This window comes from Apus apus, chromosome 4 (genome assembly GCF_020740795.1).
Source record: "Apus apus isolate bApuApu2 chromosome 4, bApuApu2.pri.cur, whole genome shotgun sequence".
NCBI lineage: Eukaryota > Metazoa > Chordata > Aves > Apodiformes > Apodidae > Apus > Apus apus.
In genome coordinates, this window is record NC_067285.1 from 41,636,710 (window position 1) to 41,658,045 (window position 21,336).

Consider the following 21,336-nt stretch of genomic DNA (forward strand, 5'->3'; position numbering starts at 1 on the left):
GATGGGCTCGGTGTTATCAGCTAGCTGAGAAAACTAGTAAGTAATTCACATATATAGCCTTGACTTCACGAGTGCAATATTAAGTAACTTGGTCTTCATGGATCTTGATGTGTTAGCAAGATAACTGGTGGCTTTTGGCAACACCCCAAGGAACTAACTTCATTCAAGGGTTACCCTAACATGTTTGTTTCCCTGTTGATTTGTTACAGAAAATCGATGAAAGAAGTGGGGTGAGTAACATCACAAAGAGACCTGGGTCCGTTTAGCCTGGAGAGAAGTGTGAGAGGGGATCTCATCAATGCTTTATAAGTCATCTAAAGGGCAGGTGTCAAGAAGATAGGGCCAGACTCTTTGGTGATGCCCAGCGACAGGATAAGGGGCAAAAGGCACAAACTAAAACACAGGAAGTTGCATCTGAACATCAGGAGTAATTTCTCTGAAGGTGACAGAGCACTGGAACAGGCTTCCCAGAAAGGCTATGGAGTCTCCTTCTGTGGAGACATTCCAAACCTGTTTGTATGCAATCCTGTGCTACCTGCTCTAGGTGAACCTGCTTTAGTAGGGAGATTGGACAAGATGATCTCCAGTGGTTCCTTCCAACACCTACTATTCTGTGATAAGTTGGTACTGTTGTCAGAGCTAGTGCTGAAAACACTTCAGAATTAAGCACCAAGTGTTTTAAGTATAGGTGTGAAGAGAAGAGGCCTGTGTTACAGAGAAACATGCTTTGTTTCATATAGCACTTTATCTTCCTGGTAGTGCTACAGAGATCACCCAGATCTAGGTCTATGTATGTTCCTTGCGACTTTATGCTGTAGGGGATAAGCTCAGTTGAAATGACTGGTAACGTGACTGACACTGAAGTAAATTCTGCGTGGTCCAGTTTGTGAGAAGAGAAGCTCTAACAAGGAGGTGGTTTTTTTCCCTTTTCACACACAAACTGGAGAAATCTCTTCGTGTGTCGTGTGTACTTGTCTAAGACAGTAGTTACAAGCTTATGAAATCACAGCCATTTAAATGGAGGGGAGAGAAAGATCAAGAAAGCAACAGTGCAGATGTCTGTGTAGGGAGACAGAGTATTTCTGTGGGGAGGATGCTGAAGTTTTTGTTGCTTCGACTACAGTAATGTAAAATAGTAAGGCCCTCTGAATGTACTTGATAAGCTTCTTTCCCTTGAGCATGCTGATATTCTGCTCTGCAGACAGTGACTCACATAAAAAGACTCTTCTTACCGTAAAGTGAGTTAATAAGAGAAGGAAGATTTTGCTGTTCTTTATTTTATGTTAGTGAGCTCTGTCATTCATGGCAGGGTGAATTTGTCTCCTTGGGATACCTTGCCTCTTAAAGGAGGTGCCGAGTACATTGCACTGTGTAAACGTCAACTTGCTTAGCACAGTTTCAGTGGCTGCAGATTCAGGACTTGCCATTTTTGCTTTTTCTGTTCTGCTTTTGCAGCTGTTGCTCTGAAGTGTTAGTCCTTATTAATGCAATTGACTCCTCTTTGTAGCCTGCTTAAAAGCTGGAGAATGCCTGATGTTGCTTTGTTAGGAGCTAGTGCTTTTTCTTTTTTAAATAAACAAAAGAATATATGTTTACCCCAAATGTAGGTGAGTACATGTGCGTGTCTCCTGTTCCTGAATAATTCACTAGGTGTGTAATTGAACATGGTTTGAACTCTTGTTTTGGTGAAGCAATGCCAGAAAAAGCTGTTCACATGGTTTTAGCCAGCTTTCAGGTCGCTGGGGGCAACCAGTTACTTGCTAAAATGGTCTTCTACTTTTTGCTCACTTTGCACAGCAAACAAGTAGGAGGAGGAAAGCCACCCACTCTGTCAGCATGTCTCTTTGTTGTGCAGATTTCAAATGTATTCTATGCAATGACCAGAAAGACACTTGTGAATACAGAGTGCTGTTAAAGAAATGCGTTCACCTTTTAGCTGCAGGTTGTACTAACAGGGCCTAAAGACTGTGGGTGCAATAACAGGAGAGTTGCATCTTTGGTTTTAAAGGTTCCTTCAGTCATGCAGGAAAAATGGGTGTTAGCATTTATGCAAAGACTGACCTTTTACAGGGTAAGGACGGCATGAATTTATACCATTTCTCCAGATGAATTAATTTCGGAGTCAAGGGAAGATGTCTTGGTGCTGGCTTAGGAATTTGGTGATTGTATTTGTTTAGAGCTTTATTGGAAAGGGCAGCCCCATAAAAGGCTTTATTAGTGCAGTATGGCTTAATTTTCATTTATTAAACCAATTTGGATGGCATAACATACTGTTTTCTGAAATATATAGAAAGGATAGTGGAATCTCTTTTTCTGATAGAAACTTGGTTTAAAAAAAATAAATGTTAATTACATAACTATGAATTAATGCTTTTCCTGAACACGTTTTTTCCATATTTACATTGTTTTAGCTAGCTGTCAGGTCACTGACTGTAACCAGTTACTTGCTAAAGAGGAATGTCAGCTACTAAGTAATGACACTTATTTTGAGTTGTTTTTTTTCCATGGAAAGACAAACATAGGCTTTTAAATTCTTTTACTATATTGTCTCCAGTATTTTAACATGGAAATTTATGTCAGTATGGCTAATGTTTTTAAGTGAGGGAGGCAAATTACCGTTTGTAGAAAATGTTCTTGAACAGCATTAAAACAACAGTGATTTCTGTTTAAAAGTAGGTCTGTTTAACGTTCAGGTCCTGCTGGGGTTGGCATGGAGAGAGGACAGAAATCTTGGCTCTAGTGGCTGAGCTGAGTAGGAATGGAAGTGGACGCATCCTTGAGCGTGTTGAGTTGGAGCCTTTGGTTTGAGTTGCCTGTCTTTTTCAGTGGGGATGGCGCCCATACACTCCCTGAAGGTGGTGGTGCTGTGTAGGGTAGCTGCCTACCTGTCGACATCCATGTGCTCTTTTGGGCGAGTGCAGTACGTGTGTCATGTGAACACACCTGCTGTGGCTTGCCTCCAGGTGCCTCAGTGTCCATGTGCCTCCAGAGCAGGTGAGAATCAGACCTGATGTGCTGGGTTGGTGTGGTGGGTTTTTGGGTAGCAGGGGAGGGGCCCCAGGGGTGGCTCCTCTGGGGAGCTGAGAAGCTTCCCCAGTTCCAAACCAGCTGGGCGAGCATGAGCCATGAGGGAGACAATGGGTGCTGAGGTAGGACCTGAGAGGAGAGTGTGAGGAGAGGAGCTGAGGTGGAGAGTAGGTGAGGGCAGTGCTGGAAGGAGATCCCGAGGTTGGTGAGGGAGAAGGGGAAGGAGGAGCCCCAGCAGAGGTTCCCCTGCAGCCCATGGCGAGATGGCAGCTGTGCCCCTGGTACCACATGGAGGAACCTGGCAGAGCAGCCCCTGAAGGTGGCTGGAGGGGGAAACGTGGACCTGCAGCCGTGGAGGACCCCACAGCAGGGGAGGTGGCTGTTCCCGAAGCAGCAGTGACTCTGTGAGCAGCTCCTGAGGGATCACACCTCATGGAAGGGGCTGATGGCAGAGGGGTTGGGGAGGGACTGTCTCCCGTGGGGAAGCAGGGCAGGACTGTGAGGAATCCTCCTTCCTGAGGAGGAAGAAGCAGCAGGACCCACCAGCCTGTGAACTGACCCTAAACCCCATCCCCATCCCCCTGTGCTGCTGGGGGGAAGGAGGGAGAGAAGCCAGGAACAAAGGGATTTGGGTGGGAAGAAGGGAGAGGTGGGGTGAGGTATTTAAGCTCTGCTGTTGGTTTTGTTTGTGTCCTGTTTGGGCTTGATTACCGATAAGTTGATATTTTTTTTCCTCAAGTTGTCTGTTTTGCCTGTGACTGGTGGGTGACCTGTCCTTGTCCTGGGGGGTGAGTGAGCAGCCCAGGGCCTGGTTCTCTGTTGTGGGTTAGGCCCAAACCACAACACATGATGATGCCTGAATGTCATTGTAGACGGGTGCAGTAATTCTGTCCATTCCTCTGGGACACTGCAGTGTGATGCCCCCAGGTACATGTTTCAGTGATGCTGTGGTCCTTCTGGGGAACACGTTTCCAAGCGTGAGGTGTCTGCTTTGGAGTATCTCTCAGCAGAATGCCATAGCAAATACTGCTGTTACTAGTTTGAATTAAAAAGGAAACACATATTGTACTTATCCAAGCAGAAGGAATTTGGCAGGAAATTTTAATAGTAAATATGTAGAAAATAAGTCCGCAGACTTGTGTTGAGAAAATAGGTACTCATGTAAGACTTCAAAGTTCATTTTGAGGTGGGTTGCACCTTCTTTTGGCTTAGGAAGCAGCTAGCTCCACTCTGGTTTCTACAGAGGTACCCAGAAATACAGTTCCTCCTGTTCTGATGTGTGTACTGGGAGAGATACCGCCAGTCAGTACTTGCAGTGCTAGCCTTTTGTTGTCAGAGTTGGGACTTGGCTGGTGCATTTCCTTGGAGCAAGAGATGCCTTTCAAGTGTGGTGCAGGCAGCAAATATGCCTCTTCCTTCCTCTGCTCTCCAGCAACTGCACACCCTTTTTGCAGAATCATTGGGCTCCTGCAATTTAGAAGAATTGCAGGAGGTTTTGGAGAAGGCTTTTGCTGCTTGTAGGCAAACTAGAATGTTTTCTCCATCTGTCAGCATACAAAGTGCATGTGAATTGTAGCATGGTAGTATTCTTGGTCAATTTTGCATAGAGTGTGGAAGGCCTGAACTGCTGTGAATAGACTGACACAAGAAGTCCTGTTGTGTTGGATTTCCTAAAAGAGCATGCAGCCTCATTCTATTCTCAGTGGTTCAGTCAAGAGTCCTGCTGACATCCATACTTGGATGCCTTTTACCATAAGTCTTGGAGAACAAAGAGTAGTGCCAGAGATTATTTTTATACTTAGAGAGATCATCTGTTGAGATCATGCTTGGGCACAATTCTTAAATCAACTCTTCTATAATTTAAGCCTGTAAGTGCTGAAGTATTCACCACTCAGATGAGGAAATTAAGTTCCTTTTGAGCTGTCCTTACCATCACTTACTCCATGTAAGGTTTAAAGCTGTAAACAGTGTTTGAGGTTCTTCAGTGTAAGATATTCAGAGACAGAATAACCCCTTGGTTGGGAAGAGACGTGGGATTTGGAATATCTTTTTTCCTGTCCTACATGCTGCTTTTGACTTGGTCCCTGACCTTTTCATTGCTCAATATTTCAGCATGTGAGATTTCCCAACTGTTCTTCATTTCTTTGTCCGTCTTGCGTTGTTTGACCCTTCAGCTATCAGAAGCTCTTTTCTGTAGTTGTGTGTGCTTCTCCAGATGGTTTCAGCTCTGCTTGTGCTGTGTGCATTTTCTTTCTAGCATTGCCAGGGCAGAAAACTGGAAGATGAGGGGCCACTCCCTTCTAATCACACCTTCACTTTTCCAGTCACGTTGATAGCAATAACCTTGTCTTGTAACTGAGAGCTGCCGTGTGAAGAAAAAGCAGAGGACATGTGCATAGTAAGTAACGTGCAGAAGCGTCACAGATTGTGTAACCCTTCTAAGTTGCTTCTTAAGCCTTCAGAAGACTTTTTTGTGGTGTGACATTTCCTGGTCTCTGCTCAAGCAGAGATGATGTACCTGCAGTTGAGAAAAGATAGCAAGACAGATTGTATGTAAATGTCTGTCAGTTGCACAAGTCTTCCACAGGTGGAGTCCATCTCGACTCAGAAAAAGGCAGTGGGATTAGGAAGTGAAGGAGAGAACTAAGTGTCATTTCTAGAAGTCAGAAAGGAGTCTGTAATGGACTAAGTGCTCTTAGCTGGGCAATTCCATTGTTCCTTCTGATATCACAATAGTGGGAGGACAAGTGTTTATCTGAATGTTGCTGCATGGATTTAAACAGAATAGGACTCGATGGCAAAGGCAGCACAAGTTAACCTATGACAGTTAGCCAAAATACTGCTCTGAGAGTGTGATGCTGTATTTGCAGAACTGCTGCAGTACTTTGCTTTACATAGCAGCACCTGACAGATCTGGTGAACACTTTGAAACAGTTTATTAGCCAGCTATCTGCCAAGCAAGCCAATATGATTTTGTTGCTCCTTTTGGGAAGAATTAAGTTCTAGCAAGTAGAGAAATTGTGTTTAGGACTAACTTTGAGCTCCATTTGGTGCTCCCTGTAGAAAGACAAAGGGGAGGCAAGAGGTTCTAACTCTGGTTACCTCGTCTGCCAGTGCTTTGTACCCAAAGACCATTCTAAATACAGAGGCACTACTATTGATCATTGCCGTTTCAAGAATAATTGCAAAGTGTCTGGCAGACTTCAGCTTCCTATCTGCCAGCTGAGTCCTGAGCATAGTGGGGCAGGAGACTGATGTATTATATGATTCCTAAAATGCAGGTCTGATGCCTGTCAGTGTCTCTTCACCATGAGCAGGTTGGTACTGGGACAAATGCGGCTGTGGGATTAGGATAAGTGAACTGATGTCCAAATCTCATAGGGTTTCAAGTGTGCACATGTGTAGTGACACTAGTCACAACCATACAAGAAAAGTATGCACAAACACAAGTTGTCATTTTCAAAGGTGTCTGACAGAATTTGTTAATTTATTTCCATTGTAATTCACGAGAAGTTGAGCACCTTATGTTCTTTCACGTTCTGTAGACGCATTTTATTTGAGCTATTTAAAGCTATGCTTGAATTCTTGTAAGCAAACAGTAGGCATTTAAAAGTGTGGCTTTGTCTAGGATGGTTCTGGTGTGGAAATGCAGATCATGTGCTAAAGAGTTTTATTTGACCAACACCTCAATTTTCTGGCAAACTTACTGGGTCTTGGTTTTGCAAATGATCCCAAAATGCATTGAAAAGTAATAGAAGTCTTTTCCTTACAGCTTCAGTGGGCAGTGGATCAGACCTTGTACAATTTGCTGATAACACTTCTCAGGTTTTTTTTGCTGATAACACTTCTCAGTTTTTTTATTGCTGAAGGAGTAATTATTTAGGCCTTGGAAGTGAAATTTGTTCAAACCGAGTATCTCCACGCTGTCCCTGATGGGACAAAAATGAGTGAGGAATGCAGGATAGCCAGGAGCTGTGATTAGGAGTGTTACTGCCAGCAGTGCAGAAGTTGTCTCAAGTGTCACAGAAACCTTCTGGATACAAGTATAATGTCTGTTCTGAAGGTGTGTGGAGGAAAGCAAGTGGACTGCCAAAGCTTTTGAAAAAGAATGAGAAAGGAGTGATTTGGAGTCTGTCCTAGCAGTGACAGAACTTGAGACATGCTAAAAAAATGGTTCCTAAGCACTAGCAGAAAGTCAGCTTTATTTTTAAATGAATTTGTTCTTTACTTCTTTGACATGTTTTTTCACGTGCAATATGCTGTTGACACAACAGGTGAGTAGCAACTGATTTGAAGCACTGTGATAGTAAGAAATAGGCCAGGTTTCTTGCAACAGTTGCTTACAAAGGTAGGTCTCTGTGTAACAGGGACTTGAGGTGTCTTGAGACGTATTAAGAGTGAGATGAATGCAGACCATGTTTTCACATACTAAATGGTTTTCCAAGTTGTTACTCAGCCGGACTACTTCAAGAAAAATCAAAAGGAAATTCACTGGTTGGAGGCAGCACTCAGTACCTCAAAGATACTAGTAACCTTAAATGTAGACACTGCTCTATATAGCTTATGGGAAATGAGCAGGAAGGAACTAAGTATTAGGCATCACTTGACAAGTGAGTTGTATCTCTTCACATAAGTGTTGTAGCATTGAAGTTATCTAAATATGTAGACAGCTGTTGTGTCACAAATGTTTTAATTAATTCTCTGTGTGTATATTTGTCCGATACATTCATTGATCACCAAGTCACTTGTTGCTCCAAAATTTCAGCCTTTTACTGGGTATCTGTTAATGTGTCTGACATGGATCAGTCATCTCCACACAGTGTTGTGTTGGTTGTGTTTTTGGGAGAGCAAGGGCATTAGGCCTTGGTACAGCCTGGAGAAGTATTGTTCTGGGGCAGGCACTCTGGCTTCTCACCTTTATCCATTTTGTGCCAGGCTGACATGGAGCTTGAAAGATTCTGCAGCATTTGGGCAACAGCAAAGATGAAGAAGGGTTGCTGAAAGTGAAGGCTGATCATGTTTTACATGGTTGGAATGTGCTATCCTGGCCATGAGAAATTTTAGTGAGAATGAAGACATACTGCAAACCTTAGGGCTTTGTTGCCAAGTGGGTGATCTTGTTGCAGTGCTGTGACTGCTCATTGTTGATTGGATTTGCTGTGCTTTAATGACTTTCTCTATTTCCTGGCAAAATGCTGGGATCTGGGGTAGTTGCCCGATTCCATATTTGAAGTATTGAGTGAGAGGTAGTTGAGGAGAAACACTTCCTTGCTTTCTGTGCGTGGCACTGCACTGGTACTTCCACCTGGGTGAGGAGTAGGTAAGTGTGGTGATTCGCCTTCTAGGCAGACCAGTGAAAGAGGTAGAAGCCCTTATGGGAGAAGAAAAAGGCTGGATTGAGGCCAGCAGAAGTGGATGGCGAGGGGCTCTGTGAACTAGGAGATGTAGATGCAGAGCCAGCACGTCAGGGCACGTTTTTTATTTTGTTTACTTTGTACTCCTGATGTCCAGACGAGCCCAGGAGAGTTAGCCCACAGCCAGCCCCAAACGAATAGACTGTGTAGCATTTGTTCAGTTCTGGTCATTACCTAAACTGGAGGTGGGCCAAGTCAGTAGAGTTGACTCTGGCAGCAAGTACAAGTTGTGTTTCCTGTTCAGAAGATGGCTCTGAGAAATGCTCATTTAGTACTTGAAAATTTGTGGCTTTCTGCCTTGTCTCATGAGAGCAAGAGGACTTGGAGTATGTTGATGTAATTCCACACTTTGTTGTGTTATTTACATACTGTTTTCACCTCACTGTTCTCTGCATCAGTGCCAGCACCCTGATATTTCTGCAATTTATTTTTATGATCTTGGTGTTGAAACAGCTGTAAAAACAACTAGTGAACGTGAACCAGCTGCTGGAATTTCTGATTCTGAGTCTGGCTTGTAGTAGGCAGATTCTGAAAGGGAAGGAGACATGGAAAGCAACAAAAACTTAATCTCATGACTAAACACAATTCCTCTTAACAAAAACGAGGTAGGTGGTTGAAATTTTAACTGCTGAAGAGAATTAAATGACTAATGAATGGAATAAAACAATGTCCAAGAATATACTACGGTTTTCAAGGGGAGCTTACACTTGCTTTTGAGGATTTGGGAGTTCTCTCCTACACCTCATTTGTTTTAGTACTGCAGAAATAGTTTAAGATACAACTTTTACCACACAAAGACATGTAGACCAATTAAGATTTTCCCTGACTAGCTAAAATCTAAGTACTTAGTTTGTACACTGGTGTCAACACTGGTGAAATGTGACTCTGTGAAATGAAATTTAAAATAGCCCTTCATCCGAGAAGTTGATTGCTTTTGACTTCAGTATTTAGCTTTTTGTTTGTGATGGAAGTGTAATAGGGACCTGGTGTCCTTCTTTTGTTCCTGCCTTGGCTGGTTCAGTCAGCAGTCCGAGTTAGCTGGAGCTGAGAGCTGTGATTTTTCTGCAGTTGTGCAAAAACATTACCTGTTACCTATGGGTAATGATTGAGTTCCTTACTTATTCCAGTTGCAATAACTTACCTGCTGTTTACAATGCTTTCCTTAATGTATTTGCTAAATGAGTTTTTAAGGATGCTTCTTGGCATATACTTTAGACCAGCCAAAAACCAGCAGCATCCAAGAGATTTCTGCTCATATTAAAAAAAAACCAAAAAACTATTATGAGTTGGGTGTGTTTCATTTTGGGGAGAGTGATCTCATATAGCACAGGTAAGTCTGTTCTCATTCTTGACATGTTTTGCAGGACACTTAGCTTGGGCTTGATTTCCAGAGGTCCCTTCCAATCCCTACCATTCTGTAATTATTTGATTCTATGAAGTGTTCTGGGTGTCTTTAGATGAACCCTAAAGAGGCAGGAGAAAGATTATTCTTTTCCAGAGAAGAATACCAGGTGATTGAAGTTTTGATCTTGCAATTTGTACTTTGCAATGAAACCTCTGTACTTGTGCTGAGACTCATTAACCTCGTTGACAAAGAGCAAGAGTTTTGATTGTGGAGATAGGATTCCAGGGTTCAGGCCAAAGCAGGGACATGACAACAAACTGTGTGTGGTTATTAAAAGCAAAAGGTGTAAACACACAGCAGAGATGGCAGCTGGAGAAGTTGTTCCAAAGGAGGATAAGTGTGAGCGGTAGAAAGAAAGCAGCCAAGGGAAAAATGGGCTGGAAAACACTTCCCTAATGAAATCTATTTATTTATTCTTTATTGTATTGCCTTTTTTTTTTACAGTTATCTTAAAATCATGGAGGTTGGAAAAGACCTCCTAAGATCAAGTCCAACTGTCAACCCAACACCACTATGTCAACTAAACTGTGCCCTGAACTGCTATGTCCACATATTGGTGGTGGTTTTTTTTTAACACCTTCAGGGATAGTGACTCCACCACCTCCCTGGGCAGCCTGTTTCAATGCCTGGCCACTCTTTCAGTAAAGAAATTTTTTCTGATATCTAGTCTCAATCTCCACTTGAGACTATTTCCTCTCATCCTGTCACTGATTATGTGGAAGACTGATCTGCATCTCACTACCACCTCCTTTCAGGTAGTTGTAGAGAGCAGTAAGGTCTCCCTTCAGCCTCCTCTTCTCTAGACTAAGCAACCCCAGTTCCCTCAGCCACTCCTCATAGGACTTGTTCTCCAGACCCTTCACCAGCTTGGTTGCTCTTCCCTAGACATGCTCCAGCACCTCTATCCTTTTTGTAGTGAGGGACCAAGAACTGCACACAGGACTCGATGTGCAGCCTCAGCAGTGCCCAGTCCTGGGGTATGATCACCTCCCTACTCCTTCTGGCCATGCTATTCCTGATGCAAGCCAGGATGCCATTGGCCATCTTGTCCACCTGGGCACGCTGCTGGCTCATGTTCAACTGGCTTTTGACTGAATGCTGCCAGGTCCTTTTCCTTTGGACACTTTCCAGTCACTCTTCCCCAAGCCTGTAGCCTTTCGTGGAGTTGTGACCAAAATGCAGGACCCAGCACTTAGCCTTGTTGAACCTTAACCTGTTGCAGAATTTCTGTGTAGAAATTGAGAGATAATCTCAAGGAGCCGGTGTGTAGCAAGGTAACTATACTGCACAGGCATGATTTTATGTTTCTGTTAGGTTCTAGAACATGTTAAAGTATTGTCCCAAGCCAGGAGTGTTGCGCTAGTCTGGAGACGATAAACACAGAAATTTCAGTCATGTTACCTGTGGTGAAAGTTGCTGTTACCTTGCTGTACCTAATGTAGCCAGGAGGAGAATTCACTGAGTACCAGGAAAAAGCAAGGAAACTCCAGGGCTTGAATGTAAAGAGTGTTGTGGACAGAAATCTCTTCAGTCTTTGATACTTGCCATGAATCAGCCACCTGCTTTCTGTCAGCTGCTCTTTCTTCAGTCCTTAGCATGGATCAGACAGATGCTTTTATTTCCTTTGTATGTTGGAACTGCAAGCATAGAATGTGTTTGACTGTGTAATATAGGAAATCGTGCTTCAAGGCAATTACCTGGGTATTGCTGGGCATTTGTGCTGTTAGGAAACCAAGCAGCAACACTTGGTACTTAAACGATCTTGAAGGTCCCTTCCAATCCAATTGATTCTGTGACTCATACAAATTACCTCAGCCCATCAGGGTAACACTGTCCAGATGAAATAGTTCCGTTCGTGGTCAGAGGGATGGTCTTGTCTATCAGAGAACGTATCTTCAGCTTCTAAGGCAGATGAGAAATGAGCACATAACTTTGCAGTGATGATGTGTTACTATGTTCAGTAGTGGTTTTGTTGCTGTATAGGGGACCAGAGCAGGAGTGCCAGGTTGGCATTCACCTTTCTACTTGGCCAAAGTCAGAACAGGAAGCTTTGGTCTAGATATTCTTAGTCAGAGATGTCTCTTGCCTGCAATGGCTCAAATATTTTATTTTTTGCCACTCTGATTTTGAGAAACAATAAATACCATTCCCTATGAAGCTAGCTTTCCCAGGCCCTAACATCTGTGCAAGTTCCTGACTAGGCAAGAAAGGCTGCCAGTTGTAGTCTGGGGAGAAAAGTAACACATTGTTCTTCAAGCACTTAGAGACAGTGAAATTTCACTGATTTTGCACACAGCTCTGTTTGTGGTTATGGCCACATTTTATTCTGTTTAGGTATATGCTATTTGGTGCATGTAGGTCTCAGTCTGATTTGTATTCCAACTGAAAATATCAGAACTTGTAACTCAAAATCCAGAGTTTGTTGAGCTCTAGACAGGATCTCGTGGGGATCAGGAAGAGTCTTTTGTGAAGGTTAAGCACATGACTGCATGTTTGTACAAAATCCATCAAGAAGATCCATGACTTAAAGAGCATAGTTTTAACATGGCCAAAAAGCCATGTAACTTTGTCAGGTTTAATTGCACACATCAGCTGTGGTTTTGATACACTTCTTGTGCCTTGAGTTGATGCACCAATACTCTGTGTCGTTTGCAAAATGTCTGTAAAAAGCGTGGCTGGACAGACACCCACTTCAGTCAGAGGACTGCTGCTATGAGAGGATATGCAGCTGTTACTGTTTTTACTGGCACCATTCCATTAAGCGTGGTGAGGAACTGGAATGGGTTGCCCAGGGAGGTTGTTGATGCCTCATCCCTGGAGGTTTTTAAGGCCAGGTTGGACAAGGTTTTGTACAACCTGGTCTAGCAGTTGATGGTCTCTAAGGTCCCTTCCAACCTTAATCATTCTTATGACTTCTGTAAAACAAAACAAAGCCTGCTTGTCTGGTGGGGTATATTAAGCCCTAGAGAAGCCCTGAAAGTCCCAACCTTGTCAAGGAGTATTAAAGGTGGAGATCTAGTGGTGAGAAGCAAACTGCTTTCCTTAGTCTGAAGATGTACTGGAAGTTCATTCCTTGTTACTGCCTGTTAATACAGCGGAATTCACCTCATCAAACAGCTGATGTCTTCCTCAGTGCCAGTTAAAATATCTTACCCTGTGCTTGAACAAATATTTTTGCCTCTTGCCTTCTTTTTAGCAACTAATATTCTCTCATCTGATGGGGTGCTAGGATGAGAATAAGCAGTAGGATGATAAATACTTCTCTAGCACACCTTTGTAGCCAGGGCGTATTTCTTTTCCAGCTGTGTTGGAAGGAGCAAGTTGCTGCCTGGATAGTAATCCAATTACTTTACCTTTTCCTCTTGTTTTCTGACCAGGAGAGTTGCCCAGTCCCAGCATGGAAGAAAACAATGGCTCTGCAGAGACTCCCCCTCGGAGCCAAGGGCGGCACAGTGCCATGAAGTGTGGGTGGCTGCGCAAGCAAGGAGGCTTTGTCAAGACCTGGCACACACGCTGGTTTGTTCTCAAGGGTGACCAGCTTTACTATTTCAAAGATGAAGATGAAACCAAGCCCTTGGTAAGTGAAAGGAGGAGGAGGTAGGATGGGAGGTGAGGAAGGGAATTAAGTTAATGCAAGCAGAATTGTCTGGTGTTTAACGAACCAAACCTCTCCAGCTCTGTCACTGACTCAGTCCAGCTTGGGATTTTGATGACAGTAAACACTAAACTGAGTCAGGCCTTGTCATTTAGTATGATTTCTTGTCAGGCTTGTTTCTAAAGCTTCCTTGTCCAGGTAAGTTTTTCTTGTTGCAGCATTTTAAAGGGAGTGAAATGTACATGAATTTTAAGTAGCAAAAGGCAGTCAGATGGACTTGGTTGAGGCAGATGAATGAGCTGTGTTTGAAAAGGTACTGCTTGTTTTTCTGCTGTTTAAATTGTGGACTGTCCTTGCTTTGTGTCTTCCCAAGTAGGAAGATACTTGTGACTTCAGAAAATCACTGACATCTGTGAGTTACATCTGTGCAGACATGAACATGTAAATGCACTCTTATTTTGTATGCCTACTAGATTTTTGATGGTGTACCTTTATGTGGAATTTCACAGGGAGTTTTCAGAGATGTAAAGCCCATCTAATCTATCTTCTTGTATCAAACAAGTCATGACACTTGGTCAAGGTTTACAGCTTGCATTATGGTGCACACGTTAAGAAAACAGCTCACTCTTGAGGTAGTTGTTCCCAAAGAAGGTTCTTGTACAACGTATATCCTAAGTACCAATTTCACGGCCTTGGTAGGGCTGTTTGGCCTTAAAAGTATCCCAGATAGGTTAACTAAACAACACACTGTAGGTTTACAAATGTTATGTTAGTACGACTACTTGGAATGTGAATTAGCTAATAATTTTTGGGAAATCAAATGTATCTTTCACCATATAGATATTTTGTTAGTCAAGAATGTAAAAAGCAGCTGTCAAACCAAAAATGTTTAGGGGCCAGAGCAGTGTTTGCTACCACTTGACATCTCCCAGTGTGGTTGCATGCAGGGACTGAATTGCTTTTTGAGAGATGACACAATGCTGTATTTCATGGAGATTCGTACTAAGCTATGCAGCCCAAATTAGGATCTTAGCTGTCTACTAGTGACCTGTGGGAGGACTTCAGAGGATTCTGTTGTCTTTGCTTCTTCCCTTTTGTAAAATTCAGGTGGTCATTCTGGTCTTCGGATACCTTTGCTAAGTTGGTTGACAAAATAATTGAAAAGTTTGAGTTTTCCACTTTCATCTCAAGTAAGATCATAGACACATGTAGAGATACAAAGTGGGGGGAGAGAAGTGCCAAGAGAACTGTAACTTAAAATATTCCAGTAGGTTTGGAAAATGAATGGGCCTGTTGAAATTAGGATCAGTCCAAATCTCACCTTGGTGTAGTTTTGAAACATTTCTGAACCAAACAATGCAAGTGTCAGTTCCTGAAATATGTCCCAGGTTCAGTGTCATGTACAGAAATGTTTTTTTTCCAGTTGACTACACTGAAGGGTTTGCTGCATTAAATTTGACAAGAAAATTACTGTGGCCTTTGGGGAGCCCTGTTGTTCTTTCTGTGGAAAACAAATAACTCCACTGATACCATGATTTTTCAGTGCACTGGGATATCATTAGGAAATGTAGAACAGTATTTTGTTAGACTATTATATTAGTTCTGTAGTATTTGGTCTGTATTAGGGTAAATACCTATTTATTCACTAATGGTTTGTACAGTCTGTACAGTAATTCTTTTAGACAATAATGTAGTGGAAGAAAGGTAATGAGTTTTTTCCAAATTGGATTGTAGTTTTTATTTTCCTTACTGGTTAGTTGTGTTTAGGAAGCAGAGAGCGGTGATTACTCATTCTGAGGCATGCACACCTTATGTATATATGTTTATGGAAGGTGGAAGAACAGCAGGAGAGGACAAGCCAAGACAGGGAGTTTATAAGTAATGTATATGTAAAATACATAGAACATTTGGGCTTGGGTTCTGTCCAATCTGCACTAGAAGTTTCACCAGGATGTCTGTGTTTTTGAAAGTGAGGGAGATATGTTTGGAACTGAATGACAAAAAAATGTGATCTGTCAGACATGATTCTACAAGTGACCATGTATAATGGTAGTAAAGAAAAGGGTCAGCTATCCAGTTCTGAAATGTGGGCAGCCAAAAGACATCAGCATTTATCATTCTCCATTTGACAGAGCAGCTGTTGTTTAAATGCAGCCCATGAAAATGTATTACTTGTTTTCTTCTCTGCCTATGGTAATTTTTCTAGCTGCTTCTCAGTTGACGTGGTCTTAGTTGAAGATGGGAGGAGGAAGTCAGTGCCTTCACAGTGAGACAGCATGATTTTCTGTGGTTCTGTGAGCAGCAGGAGGGAGCTTCCAAGCATTATTGCTTTGTTGCAGCTCTGCTGTTAATATTTCCCGGTGTTGCTGGTAGGAAGTGAGTTGATGGGAGCAAAGGTAGGGAACTTGTACTGATGGAGCATCATTGATATGAGGTTGTAAATGAACAAAGGAGCCAGTTAAGCCAGTCAAAACAGTGTTTAGGGCTTACACACCTTTTAATGTTCTTGCCACTCAGCTTGGTTTATAGATTTGAGTTTGAGGTGTGTACGTCAGAGAGATCTTAAAGAACCATGAGCTTTGAGAAATACTGGTTGGTGCATGCCTGAAAGGAGACAATGATCTGCTGTTTCAGCTTATGTCCCATCCTGAACATTTTGGTGTGCAATTTTTATCCTCTAGATCTTGTTTATCTCTTAACTGACATCAGTAGTGCTGAATAGTATTTGGTGGCTCACAGGGTCTTAGACGAACCCTGGGAAGGGACAGCAGATCGGAATGCTAAGGTGTTAAACTAAGGTGAATGTTAAGGTGCTTAAACATGGAATTTGAATGTATCTTTGATTGAAACTTAGTGGCAGCTGGAATCTTGGTTCACCATTTGTAAGGTAAAGACAGTCTCTGGTGTACAGACTATAATTTGAAGTGTTGCTTTCTGGCAAAATACATGCTTCCCTTTCAGTTCTTTGCTTTACAATGTCCTTGACAGGAAAATCCATTTAATGGCATTATTAAGAAGCATGACAAATTCCTGTTGCATTTTAAAATTACAGCTTCTAATGAATGTGTTAAATAGAAATTTAATAGTTACGTAATTTGAAACTTAACCTGTTGGTAGGGGATGTCTTTCAGTATTAGTTTTGAATATGATTAACAATTGAGCATCATCTCCTGTTGGAGGGGGTCCAGAGGAGGCCACAAAGATGATCAGAGGGCTGGAGCAAGGAGCTCTGGAGACAGGCTGAGGGAGTTGGGACTGTTCAGCCTGGAAAAGAGAAGGCTCCAGGGAGACGTTAGAGCACCTTCCAGTGCCTGAAGGGGCTCCAGGAAAGCTGGGGAGGGGCTTTTTACCAGAGAAGGTAGTGGTAGGATGAGGGGTAATGATTTTAAACTCTAAGAGGGGAGATTTAGGTTAGACATTAAGAAGAAATTCTTCACCATGAGGGCAGTGAGGCACTGGAACAGGTTGCCCAGGGAGGTTGTGGCTGCCCCATCCCTGGAGGTGTTCAAGGCCAGGTTGGATGAGGCTTGTGCAGCCTGGTCTGGTGGGAGGTGTCGCTGCTCATGGCAGGGAGGTTAGAGCCTGACAATCTTTAAGATCCTTTCGAACCTTAACTGTTCTATGATTCTATCATGCTTTTTTTTTTGCAAGTTAAAAGGGAATGAATGGATAACATTTCTGGGTGGAGGGGAAAGACCTAATTGTGCATGGACTTTAGAACTGTATGACAAGAAGTGGCTTTCTCTCCTTCTTACCTAGAGCATTTTCAGTAAGGGAGATCAGAGTATTAATCACTCTAGTCCTTCTCTTTGGAAAGCCCCAAGAACCAGCTTTTGTGTAAATGCAGAAGAGCAGTGTAGCAAGTGAAACTACTTCGGAGTAGATACTGGTTTGACTTTTAAGACCAGCTCCCCCTTTCATACCCTGGGGGAGGGTGTGAAGCACCAAGTCCCCACGTGCTTGGCTTTGTGAGAATTTTTTTTTTCATTTCTAGAAATAAAAACCCCTTACTGTTAGTCCAGGAAAGAGAACCAGTCTTCAGATGGACATGTGCTACTGGATAACCCTCTCCTGTGTAGTAGCAGTGCTCTGAAATACTGAGTTACTAAAACCTGTTGCAAACTGTAAGGGAGAAAGAAGTCAAATAGAACTATGGTGAGAAATATGGTGAGTTGATAGAGAAAGCATGTTTCTCAGGAATTTCACTGGAAACTCAATATGCTGGATGGAATTGTATAAGATTTTGTTGAGGTCAGTTTGCTGGTAATGAAAGGATTTCCCAGAAAGGCTTTCTGTTACTGGCTGTCAGGTGCATTTGGTTGGTTTGTTTTTGTTTTTTTTGGATGGTGGTGAATATGGAAATGAAAACACAAATGAGAAATAAAAAGCCTTCACAAGAAATTAATCAGAAAGCACACTTGGAACAGTTCACTTGAGTGCAGTGGAATGGAGGGAACCTTAAATGAAGGTTTTGAAGAAGTGAAATGACATGGTGTTCTGAAGAGGCAGTCAGCTGTAAGTAACTTCCTGAGGTATTACCGTGCTCTGGAGCAGTCCTGATAAAAAGTTGCCTACTGGTCTTGCTGAACTTGGTTTAAAAAAAAGTACAAGGTAGACAAGAAATTGTGCCCCAATTTTAAGCTGAGTAGAGCCTCCTCGTGGTGCCCCTTCTCATAACTTCTGCTTGTGGAGTATGTGTTTGGTAAACTTGCACTTCAGTGGTTGTTCTGGCTATCCTGCTGTCGTTCAGCAGTCAGGACTTGGATCTCTCCTTTATCTTCTTTTCCTTTGTGGCTTTTTGACTAAGCTCACTGAAGGAAGGTACTGCTCACTGCAGCTTGGCATGCGCTGTGCAAGCTAGAAGTAGCTTTTGAGTTGAACAGCCATGTGTTCCAGGTGTAGTATTTCCTGTTTCTTGAAATGCTTATTTGAAGGAGCACAAGCATCTGTGTAACATTTTTTTCCTTTATCTTCATTCTTTATTTCCATCCACTCAATGTAAGGTGTCTCAAGTTTTAAAGTTAAAATTTACTGTCACTGATTCACTTTCAGATGAGGTAAGAAGAGTTGTGTCCAGTCTGATTTGAGTAGCAAAATCCCATGTGTTTTTTCTCTGTGAGACAGAAACAGATGTGACCTGGCATAGCAACAGGCAGAGCAGTGTAAAGCCTGGTCTTTCTCATGTACTGAACCCCTACAGGGGTGGCTGTTCAGACCAGAAGGTGAAGTGAAAGCCCTGGGTCTGTTTTGCTCCTTTTTAATGTCTTTTCAGGGAATGGCTCCTCAAATATATCAATAGAAGTAGGCTTTTGCTATTCAAGCAGTGAAATTCCTGGAATACAGGAATGGGAAAGATCTCAGCTTTTACAGATAGAGAAAGTTTTGCCCTTTCTAATACCAGTGTATCTTTAAAAAAGTTACTTATTGCTGCAAGTTTTGGCAAATTATTCAGAGAGACATATGTTTTTACTGCAGTGACATGTTAGTACTATTCCAGGTGTGATACACTTTTGTCATTAGATATCCATGGGAATTTTGAATAGAAGAAATAAGTGAGATAAAGCTAAGTTGATTTGAAACCAGGGTGTTTCTAATGCCTTTATTCTGCTTCTTGGGAGAGGTATCTCAAATTCACAGACTGAATTTCAGTCCTCCGCTTGGGATCAGTAGCCACAAGTTGATTCACTGAGGTGCTTAAATCACAGGGGTTGATCAAATTCCAACTTTAATCCCCATTTCTGCTTCTTTCAGACCAAAAATATGAATTAGAATTTTTTGAGGATTGTTCTTTGTTTTCAGGTCTTTTGAACAACTTTGGAGGCCTTGGTCCAGTAGGAGTCTTAAAAAACGGTTTGTCCTCCAGCAAAAGGTGCCATGTTAATTATAGAAGTGTCACTAAACACTACAGAAGGTTATTGGTTCTGTGCCATAATCAGGCAATTCTTGCTCAATGCTTTGGCCCAGCTTATGCTGTTGGAAGCTCATTTCTCCCATGAACATGGTATTTAGGTTTCAGTGCAATTAAGGGGGTGTCTCTTAGTTTTACATGTTGCAGTTGTGTTGTTGTCTCTGACTGTTCTGGTAACATCTACAAGCCACTATCCTGCTTGTACCAATCCATTTAAATCTGTGTGTAATTAATTCCTGAGGTTTTGTAACTTTTCATTCTCTTCTAACTTGAGTGAATTTTCAAAACAGTTGTCAGGTGCATTCTTTGTTCTTGCGTTGCTGCTGTTCTCTCTTCAGATCCAGCTCTGACCCCACCATCCCGTAGGTTTTCCTGTGCCTTCAAATACATTTTCTGGTGAAATAACCTCTCCCAGTATCTACAGCATTCATGAAGGGCCAGCAGTATGGTTCTTGCTTTCCAACATGGTTCAGTGTGTCCATTAACCTGAGATGGCCTCCTGGGGTGCGTTAGAAAGGGGGTGGTTAGTAGGTCAAGGCAGGTTCTCCTCCCCCTCTGTTCTGCCTTGGTGAGACCACATCTGAAATATTGTGTCCAGTTCTGGGCCCCTCAGTTCAAGAAGGACAGGGAACTTCTTGAAAGATTCCAGCACAGAGCCACAAAGATGCTGAAGGGAGTGGAACATCTCCCTGATGAGGAAAGGCTGAGGGAGCTGGGTCTCTTGAGCTTGGAGGAGACTGAGGGGCGACCTCATCCATGTTTACAAATATGTAAAGGGTGAGTGTCAGGAGGACAGAGCCAGGCTTTGTTCAGTGATGTCCAGTGATAGGACAAGGGGTAATGGGTGCAAACTGGAGCACAGGAGGTTCCACATAAACATCAGAAAAAACTTCTTTCCTGTGAGAGTGACAGAGCCCTGGGACAGGCTGCCCAGAGAGGTTGTGGAGTCTCCTTGTCTGGAGACATTTAAAACCTGCCTGGTGCCTGTGTGATGTGCTCTGGGTGATCCTGCTCTGGCAGGGGGGTTGGACTGGATGATCTTTCGAGGTCAATTGCAACCCCTAAGATGCTGTGATTCTGTGATCCCATTTGGTGACTTGGAAAATAACAGATTAAATTGTTACCTTCCTACTCTCCATGCCCCCACAGCAGTTCCACTGAGCTGCCTGAGTAGATTTTCATCTTAAACTAAAAGTTTCTAAGTATTCATAGAATCATAGAATGGTTTAGGTTGGAAGGGACCTTAAAAATCACCTAGTTCCAATCCCCCTGCATGGGCAGGGACACCTCCCACCAGACCAGGTTACTCCAAGCCCCATCCAACCTGCCCTTGAACACTTCCAGGGATGGGGCTTCCACAGCTTCCCTGGGCAACCTGGGCCAGTGTCTCACCACCTTCACACTAAAGATTTTCTTCCTATTTTCCACAATCAGCTTCTTTGATGCATTTTGACATGCATCTGCCCCCTGAAAAAATATAATAGTGGGCCTAGATGCTGTTCAAATTTGAGAACGTTTGTCTCCTTATAAGCTTCAGAAAATTGGTCCAGTTCAAAATTCCCTGAGCTGAGCCTTTTTTAAGTGCAAAGTGTACACCTTCCATGATCTTAGCACTTGCATTTTCCTCTGGAACTTTGTTGTTGTAACTAAACATGCCAAGTCAGGATGATGAAGAAAAGATGATTGCACCTGAGTCTGCCTGTTAGTGTGGAAGGCAGTACAGCCCCAGATGTTCTTCCGTTTGGGAACAACGAATACATGATTCCAGAGTTCTTAATCTTTAATCAATCCAGGTGGATGAATTAGTTATATTTAAGATTTTTATAATGGAACAGAGGAAAACTGCCTTGTGTCATTGATTGAAAATACTACCACTCTTGATCCTTTTGTGCTTTCAGAGCTAAAGCTCTCAAGTATGCTACTGTGTTGTGTAAACTGTGTGTGTCATTAGACTCACCCAACAGCTGCTTTTGGATTGGAAAAGAGA

The 21,336-nt window shown here is 42.7% G+C and overlaps 1 protein-coding gene across 1 annotated transcript in view; it reads left to right on the forward strand.

Moving 5' to 3' along the window:
- Positions 1-21,336, forward strand: part of ARHGAP24 (Rho GTPase activating protein 24) — a 214,416-nt gene that overhangs the window by 26,533 nt on the left and 166,547 nt on the right. The window contains exon 2 of the mRNA XM_051618783.1: positions 13,224-13,423. Within this exon, the coding sequence (XP_051474743.1) occupies positions 13,244-13,423 (180 nt within the window). The 5' untranslated portion in view covers positions 13,224-13,243. The remainder of the gene's footprint in view (positions 1-13,223; positions 13,424-21,336) is intronic.